The following is a 20,383-nucleotide window of genomic DNA, read 5'->3' as shown; positions in this document are numbered from 1 at the left end:
TAGCATAGAGGAATAAAGCCCTGAGTAAAGCCCTGAGTTACACCACAGATGACAAGAGTTTAGCTTTGTTTAACTTAGTTGCCTGTAGTAGCTGTTCATGGAAGATGACTGAGCGGATGCTGTCTGCTTGCCTATCTGGGGGGGGGGGGGTTGGCTCAGAACTTGAATAATAACCTGTGGGAGTGCTAGGTGTTGCGTCCATATGCCTGTGAGCACTTGAGAGCACATTGCATGCAGCAACATGCTGACTTTGGTTGGTAGCATGAAAGCAGAGCTCTGTGAGTTGTGGTTGCTCCAGTGATGGAGGATAGTCAAAACCAATAGATGCTGTAAGATGGTGTACTCCTTCCTGCCTGATTTTTGCCATTGGGGATGGGAAGAAATGGGCTAATAAGATATCTTGGGCAGGAATGAGTGGGTTGTAGGTCCTTGTCCATGTCTGGTAATGTTTTGCTCTTAACACCTCTGTGGAACAAAAAGAATGAAGGTAACAGTAGCAACGGACAAGTGCAGTGGGGAATGTAACCAAAAGGAAAAGGGTAAGAGTGCAATAGGTTGTTATAGTGGTAATACTAATTCATTAGAAATTAAAAGCAGCACAGGTTATTACTGCAAATAGTGGAAAGAAACTACAATATGATCACCTGGTTAACCATATATCCATGTACATCACTGCTTTACACTAGTTATATTACACAAATAGGTATGCTAGAACTTCAGTGAAAATAAAATGAGACTATCTTATTTGATTGAGTTTATTCAGTTTTCACAAAATTTCTGGTTCTTAAATTGATTTTTGTCTAATATTTGTGTTTGTAGTTGAACTGTCCAGGAAGATGCAGGTGTTTGTATATGGGGGCACAGTTACATTATAGAAGATGGTGTACAGTTCCAAAAATGCAAGTTACACTGCTGCCCCCAATAATAGATTCAGTAGCGTTTCTTCAGGGTAAACCTTTTGATGTCAGATATGGTTTTGCATGCTTGGTTTTTATACAATGGGGAATCCAGTGTTTTTCCTGTCTATTTTCAGTGGCAGGGAGCAATCTCAAGAATCTTTGAAGCTTAAAGCATAACTTGTAAGTATTGTGCTGGACATAAAAAGCAGATAAGTAGGACAAGCTGTAAAGGGGGAGACAAAGTGAGAGCTGGTGGTTTGTCTCATGGAACATGTAGACCAAACAAGTACGTGGTGTGTGAGAGAAGCAGACATCCGATAATGAGAATTTTGACAATTATGTTTTGCAACTCTTGACAGGTGAAGGTCTTTACGTCATTCAAAGGAGACCGGAATCGACTGACTCAACCTGACCAATTCATGGTTCTACTGCTTGACATTCCAAGGTAAGTTGTGGCTAAGCTGTGATGGGTCCTTATCTACAGAGCAGATTGTGGTTGTTTGACAAATATGCCTACAATTTGTGCATGGTAGCAATGCTGATCACTTACCTGTGTCTCCTAGAAAAATCTGCTTTGCTGTCACTTAAGAACATGTAATTCTGAACCCGTCACTTAGAGGTTTGTAGGTAAGTACTAGGCAATGTGCGCAGTCCACATTACAAGTCTAGCCAAAAAATAAACTTATTCAGAAGTTACATCAATCCTCAAGGAGGGCAAGACAGAATAGACTTGGAGAATTTCTGGCTGCCCATTCCAGTGGTCTAGATTTACCTTGAAGGTGACAAGGGTACTATTCTGCTTGGCATGTAGTGGAAGTTTCCTCAAGCTGAGGATTACATTAGGATATGAATTTCACACCGCCATATTTGTCAACTGTTGAAGTTTGTTTCTTTAGTCAAGTAGATGAGGTGCCATTAGATCTGAAGTAGTTTACTTCATTTGGTCTTCAACCTGTGGGTTACGGATCCATATTGGATACAAGCTGAACTTTTACTAGCATCAGCTCCGAGCTCCAAACTCCCTCCCCTTAGCCATAATACAACTCCACTGCCTTCCAACCCCAGATCTCATTTGCCGCCAATAGCTTATGCATAGTGTCTTGAGCCTCCAACTTAGTCAAGTGGGTAAAACCTTTGTGAGTAACTTTTTCTTCAGATTTTTATTAGATAGTGTAGGTCCCCTTTCTCCTCCCCTCGCTTGATGCATCAAGTTATTAAGTTTTAGGATAGCTAGAATAGTTTGTACTGTTGTGTAGATTGTAAGCTCCCCCCCAGTATTTTCTGTGTACGAGTGTGGTGAGTGGGTGTGTGTGCGCCAGTTAGAAAGAAGCTGCCTTTTTTTCTCAAGTTCTCTTTCTACTGAGTCAGTATGGCTGAAAAGCTTGTTTTCAAGTGTTGCACAGTGTGTGGCCATAAATTATCCCCTTCGGATGGCCACACTGTTTTGTGCTTGGGCTTGGCCCATCTGAGTGTGGACTGCAGCATATATGTGGGCTTCAACCCCTGTGCCATTAAAGATAGGAAGGCCAAGTTGGCCCTCAAAAGGCCTTCTTCCCACTTCAGAATCGGTTTCCTCGTCTCCGGCTTCAGTCACAGCAGCTGCTGTGGCCACCTCTCTTCCTCTGGTTTCTCGTCCTTCCCAGGCTGGGACTCAACCTCCTGTATCAAAGCCTGTGGAAGCGGAGCAGAAGAGGTAGAGAGCGGGAGAGAGAGTCTAAGGTGAGGGAAAAGACGGAGGTCTCCGGACCTCACTTCACCTTCAAAGTCACCACGGAGCCATGACTCCCCTCGGCTGATCTCCTCCCTGGAGCTGGAGGAGACGCATTCAGCTTCTTGGGCCTCAGTGCCCCTACCCACCAGGTCATAGTCCGTGGCCTCGTCTAGGTCCACCCGGTCCTTGGACAATTATCTGGATAAAATGATGAGGTTTATCCGTACTCTGATCCAGATGGGGAACTTGCCTGCCCCCCCCCCCCCTCAGGAGGGGGGAGCTTGCTTCCTTTTTTTTCCAATCTACATCTCCTTCTCCGATCCAACCTTCGGGTTCAGAGTACTCTGTCAGAGGTTGGCTTTGGTCAGGGTGTCGGCACCAACTGTTCCTGCTTCCTCCGCCTGGAGCATATCAGATCCGACCACTCAGATCCTAGCTACTCTGAGCTGGTGCTTGGGTGTTGGATCTTTTCTTCGGCTCTGACTTTGTTAGGTCAGGTTCCCTCCCTTGTGGAACCTTTTTCTTCGGCTCCAACTTTGTTGGGTCAGGTTCCCTCCCTCATGGAACCTTTTTCTTCGGCTCCGACTTTGTTGGGTCAGGTTCCCTCCCTCGGAGCTCCGTCCACCTTGGGCCTGGCTCCGATTCTGTCGTCTGACCCAAGGAGACTGGCCTCCTTATTGGTTTCACAGGAGGGTTGCTCTACTTCGGCGTTCGTGGTAGAAAGGGTTCTCTCCACTGGATCGAGACCCCTGATTGCCCCTTGCACTCCACCAAGATCCCCTCTGCTCTGTCTATGGGTTCCCATCATTTTACCAGAGGGACAGCCCGTGTTTGAAGAGCCCCAGACTGCCCCCCCTCCGAGGAACAAGTGGCTTGCAAGCTCCCCCTGGAGAGCCCCACCGGAAAGGTACCTTGCAAGCATACATGCAAGAGGAGGCACCTGGACTCCTCCGAGTCCTGTACCGAGAAGACAGACTTGGATGATGGAGAAAGTTCCCCTAGGTCACCTCCGGAGGATGTCTCCTTTGGAGATGTCATGGAAATCCTGCGCCAATGGTGGAGGTTGGTCTGCCCCCAAACCTTCTGACGAGTCTGTGTTCCTGGAGGCTTTCAGCACAAGCCCATCTACTTCCTGGGTGTCCCCTCCCACGTATCCTTTGGTGGATTTGGTCACCTTGTGGGCATGGAAGGAACCAGACACCATGGAATTATCCCAAAAAGACCAGGTAAGCTCCCCCCCCCAATAGACGAACCAACATGGAACAAGGGCTCCCCCATAGACGCCATGGTGGTAGCAGCAGTCACTAAAAAGGAACTTGCTCAGGAGAGTTCCTCTGTCCACCCACCTGACAGAGTCGTGGATGATGGACCGCTTAGGGAAGCAGGTTTATGCTTCAGCTACTTTTTCGATTAGGGCACTGAGCTATCTGGCCCATGTCACCAGATTCCAACGCGACCTGGTAAATGAGCTGGAGGAGTCTCTCCCCAAGTCCCTGTCGCAGGAGGACAAGGGCTTCATTCTCCATGAGGATGGCCACTTTTAAAAGTAGTATCTAATACATCCATGTGACTCGTCTCACATGCTACGGAAGGAGCAGCTAGGGCAATGGGTCCGGCGTGTCCATGAGGCGCAACGCCTGGCTCAGGTTGTGAATTTTAGGGACCCTTCAAGGCGTCCTATGCCAATGCCCCTTATGAAGGCTCTACACTCTTTAGTAAGACTGTCAAAAGAGACATTAGACCAGAGTGAGCAGGATTGGGAAGACAATGTCTGCTGTCAGGATCCACTTCTCTAACCCTCAAAGGTCCCAGAACCAGAGAGGGCAAAAGAAGATGTGGTTCCGGAAGTCAAAGTATTCCCGGAACACTCGGGGCTCTTCTTCCCCCAGAGGCAGAGGAGGACAGAATGGATGCCGGCCTAGAGGCAGAGGGGGGGGGTTCAAGGAACATTGGGTCTTGAACATTTCCCAGACAGACCCAGGCAGCAACCCTGAGGGGTTGCCCAACTGCTCTTCTCTGGAGGCATTTGGGGGACAATTGTCCTTGCACCTAGTGGCATGGGAGTCCATAACAATGGACTGCTGGTTGCTTCAGATCATGTCCAGAGGATACTCTCTCTCCTTCGTGGGTTCCCCCAAATCTCCCAGACACCTCCCGAATGTACCAACCACGCAAAGGGAGGCAGCAGCACAGGAATTTCTAAGCTGCTAGGAAAATGAGCCATCAAAACTGTTCCCCCATATCAGTCCGGATCGGGCTTCTACTCCCGGTTCTTTTTGGTGCCAAAGAAAATGGGGGACTTTAGGCCCATTCTGGATCTGTCTACCCTGAACCTATCCATTGCCAAAGAGAAGTTCCAGATGGTCACATTACAGTTCATCGTACCGTACCTGCAAGAGAGCGACTGGATGTGCTCATTAGATCTCCAGGATGCTTACTATCACACAAAAATGCACAGAAGCTCCAAGATGTTCCTCCGCTGCCGGCTAGGAGTCAGTGATTACAAATTTTGAGCCCTATCCTTTGGTCTCACCACAGCCCCCAAGGGTGTTTACCAAAGTGAATGGCAGTGGTAGCGGCTCACCTGAGGCTTCAGGGGATTCAGGTCTGTCCATACCTGGACGATTGGCTCCTCATTGCTCCCATCAGGTGTCTACTCTCCCAAACCAGGGATTATTTCCTGACTCTTGCCCTGTGTTTGGGGATCACAGTCAATGCATCCAAATCTCTCCTAGAATCCTGTACCAGGTGATAGATTACATTGGTGCCAAGATAGATACTCTTCAGTGCAAAATTGTCCTGACCTCTGAGAGCGGTCAAAACCTGAGGATGCATGCCTCTCTGATCTACCACTCTCATCTCCCAGTGGCGAAATCTGTGTTGATGGCCTTAGGCTCGATGACGGTGACCATAATTCTTCTCCTGTGTGCTCTGTTACAAATGAAAATTCTACAGTGGACTCTAGCTGTAGAATGGTCCCTGTTGGAACTGCCATTGACATATCCAGTTTAACTCAGTCGAGTCTCCCGGTCGTCCCTCATATGGTGGATGTGCTCTCCAGACATTTTGGAGGGATGACCTTTTGTTCCAGTCCCAGCCCAAGCCACAGTGACCACGGATGCCTCCCAACTCTGGTGGGGTGCATTGTTTGGGCAGGACAGTCCAAGGCCTGTGGTCCCCCATAGAGACCAGCTTGCATATAAATGTCCTAGAGATGAGGGCAGTCCTTCTAGCGTTACAGGCCCTTCATGCCTTTCTTCCTCTGGGGATGATTGCTGTTCAGTCAGACAACATGTCAGTGGTCTGGTATATCAACAAACAGGGAAGGACCCGATCTTACAACCAGATCTTACCCCCTTTGACGCGAGGGGAAGAGTGTGGGAATGGGTGATGTCCACCGGTGGCTTTCTCATCACAACACACATTCTGGGATGGTCCAACATCGTAGTGGACAGGCTGTCAGACCATTCTGATGCCTTACGAGTGGTCTCTGAATCTGTCAGTAGCGGAACAGATCTTCAGTGAGTGGGGTCAACCTTGCTGCGATCTCTTCACATCTCCTTCCAACGCAAAGTGAAGCAGGTTTTCCGCTCTGAACCCCCTGCCGGGGGAGTCCCCCAGAGACTCTCTAGTTTATGCTTTGCCTCCTGGTCTTCTGTATGCTTACCCGCCAGTACTTCTCATTGCAAGCTTTCTACAGAAAGCTCATTGACTGGGGTGCAGAGTCCTTCTCATTGCCCTGTTCTGGCCTCGCCAGGTATGGTTTCCCTTCCTTTCGGTCTCCCCTTCTGGCTCCCCCTTGGATCCTAGATCCCATTCAGGATCTAATTTCACACCCTTCGGGGGTGCCTCATCTGAATCTGGACAGCCTGAAGCTAACAGCTTGGCTGCTCCAGTTCCCATGTTTGCTAGGACTCCCGGATTATCCTCCTCTGTTAGATCTATTTTGGTGGCTGCTCATAAGTCTTTGACCAGGAAAGTTTATTGCAGCAAGTGGAAATGTTTTTCCTTTTGGGCCTCCCAAAGGAGTGTAGACATTTTCACAGCTCCTATTTCCACCATTCTTGATTTTTTTAGCTGATATTTTTCAACACGGCACTAGTTCTACTGTCAAAGTTCAGTTGGCTGTCCTCTCTCATTTTTATGTGGGTGAGAATTCTGCCTTTGTAGTCTCTTCCAGACTGTGTAAAGCCTTTATCAAAGGCACCTTTTTTGTTACACCCCCCGGTCAAAGATCTTGTTCCCCCATGAGACCTTACTATGGTTCTTCAAGCTTTGGTCACTCTGCCTTTTGAGCCTGCCGCAACTGCAGATCTGAAATTTTTATCTTGGAAAACAGCTTTTCTGGTGGCTATTACCTCTGCAAAAAGGGTTTCAGAATTACAGGCCTTGTCCATCAAAATTCCTTACATGATTTTTCACAAAGATAATGAACCAATCCATCCTTTCTTCCTAAGGTGGCATCACCAGTCAGTATCAATCAGGGCATCAATTTGCCTGTTTTTCCCTAATTTTACTAACTAGATCGAATACAAACTCCACATGTTGGATGTACATAGACAGTTATGACTCTGTTTACACAGGACAAAAAATTTCCGTAAATCTGATCAATTGTTTGTATCCTTCTATAAAACCCTTTTTGGGGAAACCTACGTCCAAGGTCACTGTAGCTAGATGGATTTCTTCATGCATCCTGCAGGTCTATAAGGACAGAGGCGTGTCTCCTCCAGGTCAGGTTCTCCAGCTACTTGGTCCTCCTCTCATACATTTATTTCTCATTACAAATTGGATTTGACTTCCAGAAGAGGAGCATCCTTTGGTTCTGCAGTGCTCCGGAATATCCTTCCATGAGGGCCTCCCAGGAGTTTTAGTAGCTGGGGACTCTGTCCCACAGGTTGAAGACCAAATGAAGTAAACTACTTCAGATAAAGAAGTTTATGTGCTCACCATAACGTTCCATTTGAGTAGTTGTACTTCATTAGTCTTCAACCATCCCTCCCTCCTTCCCCCGGACCTTGGCATATGATCAGCCTACAGGCTGCAGTATAGGTCACAAGTAAATTTTTCAGGTCTGGTTATCAGTATAAGGTTCAGCAAACTCTATCTGTGGATGGAAGTCAGTAGGAGGTGTATTATGGGTAAGGGGAGGAGTTTGGAGCTTGGAGCTGATGCTAGTAAAAGTTGCCGGCTCAGATCGGCTATGGATCCGTAACCCACAGGTTGAAGACAAATTAAGTAAAACTATTCAGATTGAATGTTATGGTGAGTCCATAACTTCTTTTTCTGCAAAGGAGTTCATCAAATAGGATTGGATCTTTCATGGTTCAAAACAGTAGCACCTCTCCATGGAGGTGTGTGTAAGAGACAAGAGTATGGAGAAAGGGCTGAGCGTCTGTGCTTGTAACCAAGATTTTTCAGCCCACTGATTTTTTAGCTATGAATATGAGGTCTCTTAAGTTGTGTGTTTAGACAAATACATGCCAAAAAGTGCAGTTATATTCAATAATAGGTCTGAAAAAATTAGTAAACTGGAATTGACACTACTTTGGATCTAATGGAGATGGCTATGGAAATTAATTGAGCCAGATAGAAATGCTTTCTGAACTACTGTGGAGGCATGATGGTCAAATAGGGAATTAACCAACAAGTGTCCTTAAATCCCTTAACATTGTCTGATGTAATGGGTGTGCCATCAATATGGTAAGTGAAACTGTTTACCAAAATGAACTATGCTTCATTTTTTATGTTTGATTTGAGACCCATGTCCTTGTACCATTTGTTAACATAGTTTAACCTGAGTTTGTTGAAGATCGAGCAGCACTCTGGTATTGTAGATAAACTCACAAAAGTGGGTGCAAATCCCTTTGTCATTATATGGATAGCCAGATGTCTCACAGACAGGACAAATGAGTTGGAGAATCCAGATCCAGCAAGAGGCCAGTTAGTAGTGTACCATAGGGCCGAGTGCTGGGTGCAGTCATTGAATCTCCCAGTGATGTAGATATCTTTCAGACGAGTTTGACCCAAATGATTGGTTCCAGAGCAATGGCCTAAAACAAAATGCATAATCCATACCCTAAGGGAAGTTAAATATCCTTGCAAATTACAACATTAATAGCAAATCCCCAAGAGTGGACTCTGAGGTTAGAAGTCTAGGTACACAGACAGCAGTCTGAACTTTGAATGCCATGTTTCCATAATGGTGAGTAAGTCCTGTGTGGCACAGCTTATAAGTAAAGGCATGGCATCCAGACCCAAGGAAGTTAGTCCAACTGTCCTTGGCCTTCATCAGACCAATAATCAGGTACAGTGCACCTTGCAGCATGTACTTACCCAGGCATTTGCAACAGCTGGAGCGGCCTCGGAGGTTCCTTACAAAAAAAATACAGGGTGTAAAGAACATGTTCTATACAGATCTATCCCTTTACTCTGTCTCCTCCTGACTATTAAGTGGTGATCTATGCCTAACCTACAACTAACTTTCAAATTCAGCCCTGATGGAACTGTTACACATTCACAAGACCAACTGCATGAGGGCCACATTTTCTAAGGATTCAAATCTTGTGTGTGACTTGAGCAAAAGATGCTGGAAGTAGATGTCTCAGATTACCCCTTCTCTGGAGCAGGTTTCCTTTTCACATGAAGCAGACAGACCTTTCCTTACCCTCTTCAATTAAGTTTGGATCAGTGGATGGGGAATCATTAATTCACTCCTGCAGTGGCACCCATGTCCCCCTTATAGACAGGGGCAGTCAGTAATCCAATATGTGCTGAATGGAAATGTTTAGCAACTGGTCTTTCTAGATTACAGTTCCTAATATCCCTCATGCTCCAAGATCCTCTTTTTAACCATTCTCTTGGTTTGTCCCCCACATATGACTTAATTAGGTGTGCACCCACATCCTCTGATGTATATAACCCCACAAGAATGGCATTTAAACCAATCTAAGGCTCTATACCTTCTGTTGATTTGTTGAATTGCACCCAACTATCACTGTCCGCGTAAAGCTCTGTCAAGAAACTGCATAACTGGCTTAGGCAGCCTGTATGTGAAACCTAAACCAAAGTAGTAGTTAGCTCTTCCATAAGTCTCTCAAACTCGTATCATACGATGTGGGTGCCCACCTATTCAGTGGTATGTGGGGCAAACCAAGAGAGTGGTTACTGACTTGTAAGTTAAGTCTTGCTTATGCAATAATTTACATATTGCTTTTGTAGTTTTTGAATGTATTCATATTTTTCCTTGTATGTTTTTACTTGCCAAGTTTCTCATGATAGTCTTCTTGACCAGGAAGTTCTCCATTCTGGCTAGACTGAACAATTCATGATGGATCTCCACTAACTAGCCTGCCTTGGTAACCATCATTGCAACACCCATCTAGCTCTGTGATAAATTCAGACTGTGTAATCCCCATTTCAGACATGGATAGTTATTCTTAACACATGCCGTGTGTTCTTTTTCTGCAGGTTTTCGTGTCTTTGGTGCATTGTATCAGAATGTTTTAGCTTATTTCTTTGTCCCTGACCATTCCATATTACTCTAATATCCCATTACTCTAATATCCCTTTACTTTCTAAAAGTGAATGTCCACCATCAAGACTTCTCTGTAGAATACATGGGTGTTCCGATGTGTAAGGAAGAACTTGCCCAACTTGTTACACAGTGAATGGAAGAGAATATGTCACTAATAGAAGCTAAAATCAATACCCTTTAGAGAAACTTCCTGTAGTGTACCTTCTATCAGATGTCAGTGAATTTTTTTTCTACACTGGACAGGATGTGTCAGTTTGAAAAATGTAAGGTGGCTGCTGTTGTTTCAAGAAAAAAAACTAAATCATGTACATCGTGTTTCACTGTTGCAGTCCTAACCAATGTGTTTTCCGGCTCCCGGTAGCCCTCGATTGGCCAGAATACCAAAAGTAAGTAAATATGACCTCGGCTGTCGTCGGTTGTAAAGGACGTCAGGATATCAGATACAATAGGAGGCAGCCGATTCACTTCCTCAGTCTTGCTGCGGAGCCTGAAGCAGAAGCATTTTTGCACGAGTGCTGGTCTGCAGTTTACCTTTTTGGTTTCCAACTACAAAGTTGAAGTAGTACCCCGCTGGGGGTTCTCTTTTCATGCCTTAACAAATGTCAGCAAAAGTTAATAATTGTCTTACCTGTAGAAAGCAGAGTCCCCATAGAGATTTTCATTCCTGTTGTATTTGTTTAGGCCTTGACCACGATGTTACTAATTGTGATCTCTGTTCTTCCTTTAATCCGCATACTATTTGTCGTTGGGCTAAGCTTTTAGCGAAGCATTTTGGAGTGTGGCCCAAGTTTGTCGGTAGGGCGTCCTCTGGTCTTCATGCTTCGGATATCCCTAAGAAGCTAAGTATAAGGACTGCAACAGATTTCAGAGGGTCAAGTCTTCAGATAAGTTGGTCATCAGTCCTGTGGTAGCCAGTGAGGCACCTTTGCAGCCCCTGCAGTCAGCGGATTTTCAACCGCAGGCCTCGGCTGAGACCATTTCGGAGTCCCCCAGGCCTCCGGCTTCCATTTTGTCTTCTGGCCTTCCGCCTGTTGCTTCTTTAGCTGGATCCATAGCCGCTAAGCTGGCTCCGGTGTCTGAGGCCTCCATTCTTTGTTCGGACAGCAGGCTCATACCGACTTGCCTCGGCCACGACTTTGGTGGTTGCCAGGCCTCCCGAGTCCTTCAGACTTGCAGGTAAATCTTTGTCGTAAGCCTGTGAAGAAACAGGCTCCAGTTTCTTTTCGTTCCTCTCAATCTCAAATGGTTAAAATGGCTAATGACCTTTTGACTCTTATTTAGGGGTTCAGCCTCCTCCTTCAAAAAGGGGTAGGGATGCCTCTCCTGAGGCGTTGTCTTATTCAGGTTCTGATACTTCTAGCATTTCTGCTGATGAAGAGGAAGCTTCTCAGGTGTTTTTCTCCTTTTGAGGATTCAGATGCAGAGGAATCCATTCCTTTTGCTTCTCCTCCAGAGGGTTTCTCTTTTGGTGATACTTTGAATACTCTCAGGGAGCATTTTAAATGGGAAAGTCAGGCTTATCCCCAATCTAAAAAAAGGATCAGGGAGTTTTTGGATTTGCCTCGGCATAAGCCTCTGGCTGTTCCTCTAGTGTTGGAAGTGGTTGATGTTTTTCTGGAAAATTCCTTTACTCCAAATTCGGTTCCTCCTGCGCCCCGGAAACCTGACTGGTACTGTAGAGTCCCTGATTCTCATTTGTTTCTTTTTAGGAATCCGCTAGCTGACCCAGGGGCCTAAAGGAGTTAAGGCCACTGTTACCAAAAATCCTGTTCCGACAGGGAATCTAGGAACCTAGATAGGTTGGGTAAAAACGTTTATACCTCTGCCACTCTTGCTATTAGGTCTACTAATTGCCTCTTTCATATGCTTACATATCAGAAACACACCTTGGAGGCTATGAAGTCAAAGTTTGCAAGTATGCCTCTTTTGGCAGAGAGTAAGGATATGCAGGATTTGCTGAATTCTGCCAGTCTTGTCAATAAACATTCATTACATTGTGGTTTTGACATTCTAGAAACCTCCTGCAGAGCTACACCTACTGGATCTGTTCTCAGAAGGCATGCTTGGCTCCGGGAGCAGCCTCTTCCAGAGCCTGTCAAGTCTAAGCCTTTAGATGTACCTTTACATAAGGGCAGTCTTTTTGGCAACAAAGCAGAGGAAGTGCTCAAAAAGATGGAGTATAAGGCCAAGTCTATGCAAACAGTTAAAGACTTTCTGCAAGTTCAACTTTCTCATTTCAGCAGGAATTACCCTTCTAAGAGTTGGATGTTTCCTGATACCAGCAGACAGAACTGCTCTAGGATTAGAAGTTACATATCTTCTCGGGGGCAGGTGGCTACCCCTCAAAGGTCTAAGTGTTGGCATGCTTCCACTTCCAAGGCGGAAAGTTCTAAGCCGACATCTCAATCCAAACATTCTCAATGACTCTGTTCCTGCTTGCCCAGAGAATCCTTTAGGGGGAAGGTTGGCCTTTTTTTACAAATGTCTGGGTCACCATCACTGATGACAAATTGGTACTCAAAACTGTATCCCTAGAACACAGGTTTTCTTTCCACACCTTTCCAGTACCCAAAGGATTCCTGGACACTCTTCCAAACCAAAGGGCAGAAGTAGAAAAGCAAATTTTGTCTTACATCTGGGGGCGATAGAATCGGTTCCTACTCAGCAGGTAGGCCAGGTCTTCTATTCTAGACTTTCCTTAGTTCCAAAAAAAGAAGGCACCTGGCATCCTATCCTAGATCTATCCATTCTGAACTCTTTCTTGGTAATTCCAAAGTTCAAAATGCTCACTCTGCATCAGTTGCTACCAATGTTCTACCAGGACTCCTGGCTGGTAACCTTGGATCTCAAAGAAGCCCATCTCCACATCCCTGTCAGGGAAAGTTACAGGCAATACCTTTGTTTCAGAGTAGGCAAGAAACATTATCAATTCTCTGCAATGCCCTTTGGCTTATCTACTGCTCCCAGAGTTTTCACAAAGTGCCTAGCTCCAGTCATTGCTTTTTGCAGGCAGAAGAAAATTCAGATTTATCCATACTTGGACGACTTGTCTAATTCAAGCAAATTCACAAGAGCAGCTGTTAAAGGACCTGAAATTCTCAAGAACAGCTGTTTAAGGACCTGAAATTTGTAAAGACTCTTCCCTGGGTTACACACTCAGAGGAGAAATCAAAAATGGTGCCATCCAAAGAGATAACATTCCTGGGAGCAAGTCTGAACACAGCCGCACAGATGATATATCTCACCCAGGAGAAACGGGCAACTTTCAGTTTACGTAAAGGATCTGGCAAGCCTGTCCTAGCTCCCTGCAAGAAAATACCTGCAAGCTCTGGGATACATGGCCTCTTACATTCTCATGATTCCATATGCAAGACTGCATATGAAGAAATTGCAATGGTACCTCAAGAACCTTTGGTGTCAGCACGCTCAAGGACCTGGATATGATAATTGCTCTGCGTCCTTGTCTGCAGTCAGAGTTTCTATGGTGGGCGACAGCTTGTCGACGAAACAAAGCATGCCTTTTCGCCCACCTCCTGCCATTCAAGTTCTTACCACAGACGCATCGGACTATGCCTGGGGAGCTCACCTGGATGGCAGATGCATACAGGGACGTTGGAATGCCAGGCAGATGTACCTGCACATAAACCTAAAGGAGTTGATAGCAGTTCAGCAGGCCTTAATAGCTTTCAAACATCTTCTTTCTCCAGGAACTGTGCTTGTCAGAATGGACAACACCACAGTCATGTGGTACGTCATCAAACAGGAAGGGACTCATTCTTGCCCCCTGTGCAGACAGAGCATGATTCTCTGGTCCATAGCAGCATCCTTGGGCCTTCATCTCCTAGCTCAGTTACTTCCAGGGAGACTGTGTTTTGGCAAACCAGTTCGACAGACCCTGGATCCTCACGAGTGGCAACTGGATAGAGCAGTCGTTTACAGCATAATTCAATGTTGGGGCATTCCTCAGGTGGATCTTTTCTCCTCCCCAGACAACCACCTTCTCCCACTTTTATGCACCAGACAGCATCACAGCAAGGCCTGGAGAGTGGATGTTCTGTCCTTCTCTTGGACGCTTCTGTCAGTTTATGCCTTCCCTCCTCTTCCCAGAGTATTATTGAAGATCAGGGACGAAAGACCAAGGACTATTCTCATAGCTCCAGACTGGCCCAGACAGCATTGTTATCCACTGCTTCGCAGTCTCTCCCAATTTCCTCCTTGGCGTCTTCCGCTGAAACCAGATCTTTTAGTTCAGGACGGGGGAAATATTCTACATCCTCATCTTCAATCTCTCCATTTGGCAGCCTGGCTCATTGTATGAATCAGTCCATTTCTTCTTCCCTTTCCCAGCAGGTGGGTAACTTGCTTCAGGAGGCCAGGAGGCTTAGCACTAGGAAGTCCTACGCTGGCAAATGGGAAAGATTCTGTCGGATGCAGGCTAGAGGTGAATCTTCTTCTCAGCTTACTCTTCCTCTGATCCTGGAATACTTGGCTGATTTGCTTCAGGGTGGTCTTTCTTTTTCCTCTGTCAAGATGCATGCTTCAACCTTTTCTGCTCATTGTTTTTTTGAGCAACCCATTTTCCCTCATCTCCTGATGAAAATGTTTCTCAGAGGTGCTTGCAACTTAAAACCTCCCAGAAGGGCGACAACGCTACCACAGCACCACCACTGCAGTTGCCTTTTTCCATTAGTATAAGTCTGATTTACAATGTGCACGCTGACCAATCAGCATTCACATTTTGGAATATTAATGGGGGGTCATTGTATAATTGCTTTTATTTTATAATGTCAGCTTGATTTCAGTTTAAATTGTTTTCAGCTTTTGAAGTACACTAATAAAATTATTCAACTGGAAAAAAGCTAATCTTGTAGTGATTGGGAATACTGGGTTGCTTCATTTTCTTAAAAAACAGTAGTATTGACTAGACTTTCCAAGATGGCTGCACACTGATCAGTAGCTTAACTTCAGTTCAAATGGTATGAAAAATGAAACTGGAAGTCAAGGGCCAGAAACGGTCACTTTTTAATACATTCAGTTATTGGCATGTTAAATGCACTGTCTGGATGCCAACGAAGAAACTAAGACCGCCTTAAAGAAAATCAACTAGAAAAGGTGAAGAGAAAACAGCCTGGGAAGAATTGTGCAGCTGTTCAGCAAAAAACAGTTCAAGCTGCACCTTTGGTGCAAGACATGGCTTCCAATAATCTAGAGAGAAAAATAAGTCAAATGTGTTCAGAGCTGATTAAAATATACTCCTTCAGTGTTTTTGTTTATCAACTCAAGCAAAAAAAGGTTGGTAAAAATGAAAGGTTTAAACAGACATTCAGATGAGGTGATAAAATTGCAAAAATCAGAGGTCAAAATGGAGAAAAGACTGGATGAGTATGAGACTGCTCAAGAAGAGGTTTAAAATATGGTAGAATTAGAGGACTGAGCGCCTAAGGAAAATGAGATTTTTTTTTTCTGCTGTACCAGAGAAGCTAGAAGGAAAACACTTAATTTTCTGAAGGCACAAATAAGCAACTGGACTGGTATTCCATCACAGGAATTCTTCATTGAAAGAGCAACACAGTCTATGCTCCCCACTTGGTCATAAGATAGCAGCAAAGACCTGTTTTTAATAAAGATTCAAACCTACCAGTAGAAAGTTGATACTGACAAGTGTAGCAGAAAGGCAAAGTATTAAAAGCTGAAGCTAGAGTTTGTAGAAAATATTTCCCTGTACATGAGGCAGAAAATTTTATTCTAGCAATCGGACAATGTCGCGAAGCAGGTGTAATTCAAACAGCTGTATCAGTCTATCTTCAGAATAAAGTGCCTGCAGGATCGGTCATTTTTTGGTGCAGAACAAGCTAAGGAGGAAATGCAAATGTTTGTCCAAAAGAGTGAGTTGCTTCTCATTTTTCTGGTAATAAAGCACATGGAGAGGCTTTGCCAGTGGATCCTTTTCCACTATACTAGAGGAAAATGCCTGAGAGACAGAAAAGCACAGGAAGTGACTAGGAGGTTCATGAGTACCTTGGACTTGAACCATGGTCTGGAGGTGGAGATGAACAGGAAGAAGACTAGCAACACACTGATGAATAAATGGGAGACTGCAAAGCATCCGTTGCATTTTGAGGCATTTCTGTACAAGAAAAATGGACTTTTTTGACTTTATGGAGAAAGACATTTGCCCTCACTTCATGTCATTAATGTTTGGAAGGACACCAGTGGGAAGAGAAGAGGAAGGAAAAAGGTAATTAAAACAGTTCCTGTTAACGATTTGTGTGAAACTTTTCATGATGCAAATTGCATGTTTTAGTGTTAATAGAAGCACAGGCAATAACATGCATCTTGGCTTGAATAACTTCAACTTTTGGTTAGTAGTGGCCTGTTTGCAGCTGTCTGAGACCTGTTCATATTAGGAGGGTTAAAAGTCATTATTTGAAGGTATACATTGTTTTGTGTGTTCGTATTAAGTTAGGTTGTTTTATGCTTTTTTTGTGTTTTCATTAGAATTCAATCTTGTATGTGACATAGGTAGGATTGTTAAGATAAAACTGTATAAAGGATCAGCCTGTGAAACAGTGGGAGCATGCATCAAAAAAGCTGGAAGTAGACATTTAGAAGCTGTCATATGTAATGGGTGGGAATAATGACTTTATCATGACGGCGATTTCCATATTTCCTTGAAATGTGATTGGCCTCACAGGTATAGACAAAAAGGAAAGAATATTTAAGAAATACAAAGTATATACAACAATGCTACAGGAGACACTGAGCATGCAAATTTGACAAACTTTCAGGATGGATATTCTGCAGTGTATCGGACAGAGTTAAAAATAGAAGAAAAGGATGATGGCAGATTTACGGTAATAAGGTTCTACTGGCAAGGGATGAGGATTATGCTGGCATGTAGTTGTATACCACCGAATACTGCTGTCATGGAACTTAAGAAAATTTGAGATTAATCAGCTTTTAGCAGAGAATATTGCTTATAGATGGAGACTAGAATTTGATTTGAAACCATGAGGATGTATCTGGGGGCCTAGAAGGGAAGATGCACGAAGAGGGTAGATTTCTAAAGAAATTTCTGAAAATATTTGCTATGGAAGACTAAAATTCAGTAGTAGGAACTCTGAAAGAATTTGCATATTCCCCAAGGTCTATACAGTGAATAGACTAGACAACGGTTATTTCACAGGAATTTGTGCATTTAATTGAGAACCTTGACAATTCCAATAACTATTTCAGATTGTGAACAAGTAGTTGCCAAGATAAAAATAGAGAGTAATGAAGTAAAGATGAGACACGGGCTTCCCCATCTACCTGTCAAAAATAGAGGGGGTATGGCTAGTGAGTGGGATAAAATGACAATGTAGTATAAAATGTATAAATAGAGATATAGTTAAGTAAAAATTTAGAGGTGCTGACAAAGATTAATGTATTATAGAATAAGAAGAATCTGTCAGAACAAGAGGAGGCACAATTGCATAGTTATAAAGTAAATAAGTGGGAGTACCTGGATAATATGAGTTTAGAAAGATTGCTGTTGAGCAGCTGTTTTTGTTGGTACCTCCAGAGCACAAAAAACTTTTGGCACAATGACATGAGCAACAGGTAGAAAGGGATGTTTCCAAACCTAGGAAGCCTATAATGAGAAAAAATTATCAGAGATTGTGTTATGTTGGTGATATTTCAGAAATTTTATGAAAATTTGCAAAAAGCGAAATGGGGAAAATTAAGAAAAGCACAAATGTAAATACTTATGGAAGACTTGAATATGTGAGGATTAGAGGTGGGTGAGGCTCAACAATTAACAGTTAAGATAGGCAATGCAATAAAAATTATCTCTAACCAGTCTGCAGGAAAGTTTTCAGAAATGGATGGTATTCCGGTGGAAGTTAGGAGGGGAGAAAGTGATAAGATCTGGAAGGTTTTGTTTAACCATATTTTAATAGGGGAAGCACCACCATACTGGAAAAGTCTGTGATGGCTGTAATACCGAAAGACAGTAAAGACCTATCTGATCCAGCTTCATGTAGGCCCATTTCAGTTTTAAACCATGATTGACGTGTTTGTGTATAATAGTTAAAAGAACAGCATAAATGTTGCCAAATTTGATATAGATCAATGTGGTTTTGTGGTGCAAAGGCATATGTTTGACCTTTAATACATAAAAAAAAAAATAAATAAAACAAAGGTTGTAGCTGTAAGCTATGATGTTACCCACACATGAATTGGTCCAGCGGTACTCATTTTTATGGGGACATGATAAAATGAAGTAATTAGGAGTATGGGTTAAAGGGGATTCTGTTATGGTAGCTGTGGGAAGAGACTAAGCAAACGATAATACAAAAAATGAAAAGCTGGAAGCTTTTGCCTACAGATATGGATAGCAAGATACAAGCAGGAAGATACTGTGTTACTACCTTTAGTTTTATACACAAGTCGGCCATATTTTTATCAACCAGGGGAGAAGTTGTGGATAGTAAATAGGGTTGAAGGGTTTTATCTGGGAGGGGAAGAGGGCAAGAGTCAGGTGGAATAAAATCCTGCTAATAGACTAAGGAGGTTTAGGATTACTTGAGTTGAATGGATATTTCAGAGCTACACAGTTAAGGCTGTTGTGTACAACACAACAGACAGCTACAGTTCAAAGTGGAAAGGGATGATGAAGCAGGGAGAAATTCAAAGGAAAGTGAGATTTCTGATGCAGATCCTTAAGGGAGAGCAAGTCGTACACATTCATAAAATAGAAGTATATTAAGAACTAAGCCAACACCGGAATAGAATTCTGCCATTAGAGATGACTGCATTTAGGGGTACAGAGAATAGAGCAAGAGGGGGGCTGGGATTTATTGGAAGAAGCTTGCAAAGTAACCAAGGTATTGGGAACAAATTAGTATGATAAAGGTGATAGAATGAGAAGAAGCCCAAAAGGCATCTAGAATTAAGGCTAGAGATAGTTTTCCCTATCCGGCTTTGATAGAGTATAAGGGAATCCTAACTGAAAGACTTGCACTGGCTGAGTTTTTAGTTGACGCTAGAACAGAAGCTGCTGCTAAAAAAGGGATAAATAAGACACACACACACACACACTATTGCACAATAACTATAGGAATCGGAGGAAGTCCAAAAAGATTGTGAAGAGCTATTGGGTAAGCACTCAGACAGTGGAGGACATGTGCTTGGCTCCCAAGTATGTAACAGTCTAGAAGATTTAGAATGTTTGCTTGGTGTTTGCATAGGTACTTTTATAACCCAAACAGACCCCAAATAATTTTACCTTTGGTAGATGGTGAATGGGGAAGAAAGAGGTAGCTGGGAGCATATGTTTTCAATGTAATGAACTGGCAAACTAAAAATTCTGAGCTGTGTTACAAGATCTGAATTGCTTTGCCACAGTAAACCCTCAAGTTTAATTGTGGTAGCTACCAAAAAAGCAATTACTAGAAAACTGAAATCCATCTGAACTAGCCATACTTGAATTAGTGAATATTGTAAGAGGTAAAATAACAGGAAGTGGTATAGTTAGAAAAGGGTAGGAGTACATACGTAGAAAAAATGAAATTGTGGGAAGAGTACATGCAGAAACATGTTTTGTAGGAGTGAAGTTTACATAAATTGTTCAGTTTCTGACTTCTCTTAATGTTGGATTGGTTATATTGTATAGAGCAATATGATATACAATGTTTGTAAATGTGAAATTGTTAATGTGGTTTGATTACTTTTGTATAAATGTAAGTTTGCCTATGTCACAGGTGGTGGTAAAATAGTTTTGGTATGTCTCCCTTCAGTGAGTACCCAAGTATTGCTGTTTATCTGCAGAAACCTAGAGTAACTTTTCAATACAAATGTTTAAGTGAACTTTTCTTTCAAATGCTGTTGAGCTCATTTCACTTTCTCAAAGTAACCAGTTTTGTGTAAACTAAATTGATTGCATTTAATCTCCAGGGCAACAAATGTAACCTTTTCCCCAGATCCAGATGGGAACTCTAAATTCTTCAACTGTTAAGCTGTTTAGTTTCTTTGGTTCAATACAGTCTCCTGCCACCTATGGTTTTATAGTTTGGTAAATGAAGATCTTGCTAACAGATTATGCTTCCAAGTACAGCTCTGGTGTAGCACAGCAACCTGGGACTCAAGATGTTCTTGTTCTTTTACTGTTGTCATGGAATGACTTGTGGCGCTTGCAAATAATATGCCCTCTAGATTGTGTAAGTAGCTAGATAGGAGGTTTGATGCTCAACATGC

General features: G+C 43.4%; 1 protein-coding gene across 1 annotated transcript in view; it reads left to right on the top strand.

Annotated features, from left to right (window-relative positions):
- Nucleotides 1–20,383, top strand: part of LOC122802148 (inverted formin-2-like) — a 634,538-nt gene that overhangs the window by 575,002 nt on the left and 39,153 nt on the right. The window contains exon 5 of the mRNA XM_044071825.1: nt 1,259–1,344. Within this exon, the coding sequence (XP_043927760.1) occupies nt 1,259–1,344 (86 nt within the window). The remainder of the gene's footprint in view (nt 1–1,258; nt 1,345–20,383) is intronic.

The sequence above is a fragment of the Protopterus annectens genome, chromosome 5.part0, assembly GCF_019279795.1.
Source record: "Protopterus annectens isolate FY-2018-M chromosome 5.part0, PAN1.0, whole genome shotgun sequence".
Lineage (NCBI taxonomy): Eukaryota > Metazoa > Chordata > Ceratodontiformes > Protopteridae > Protopterus > Protopterus annectens.
The sequence above is the reverse complement of the archived record's forward strand: the minus strand, read 5'-3'. Positions and strand labels throughout refer to the sequence as shown.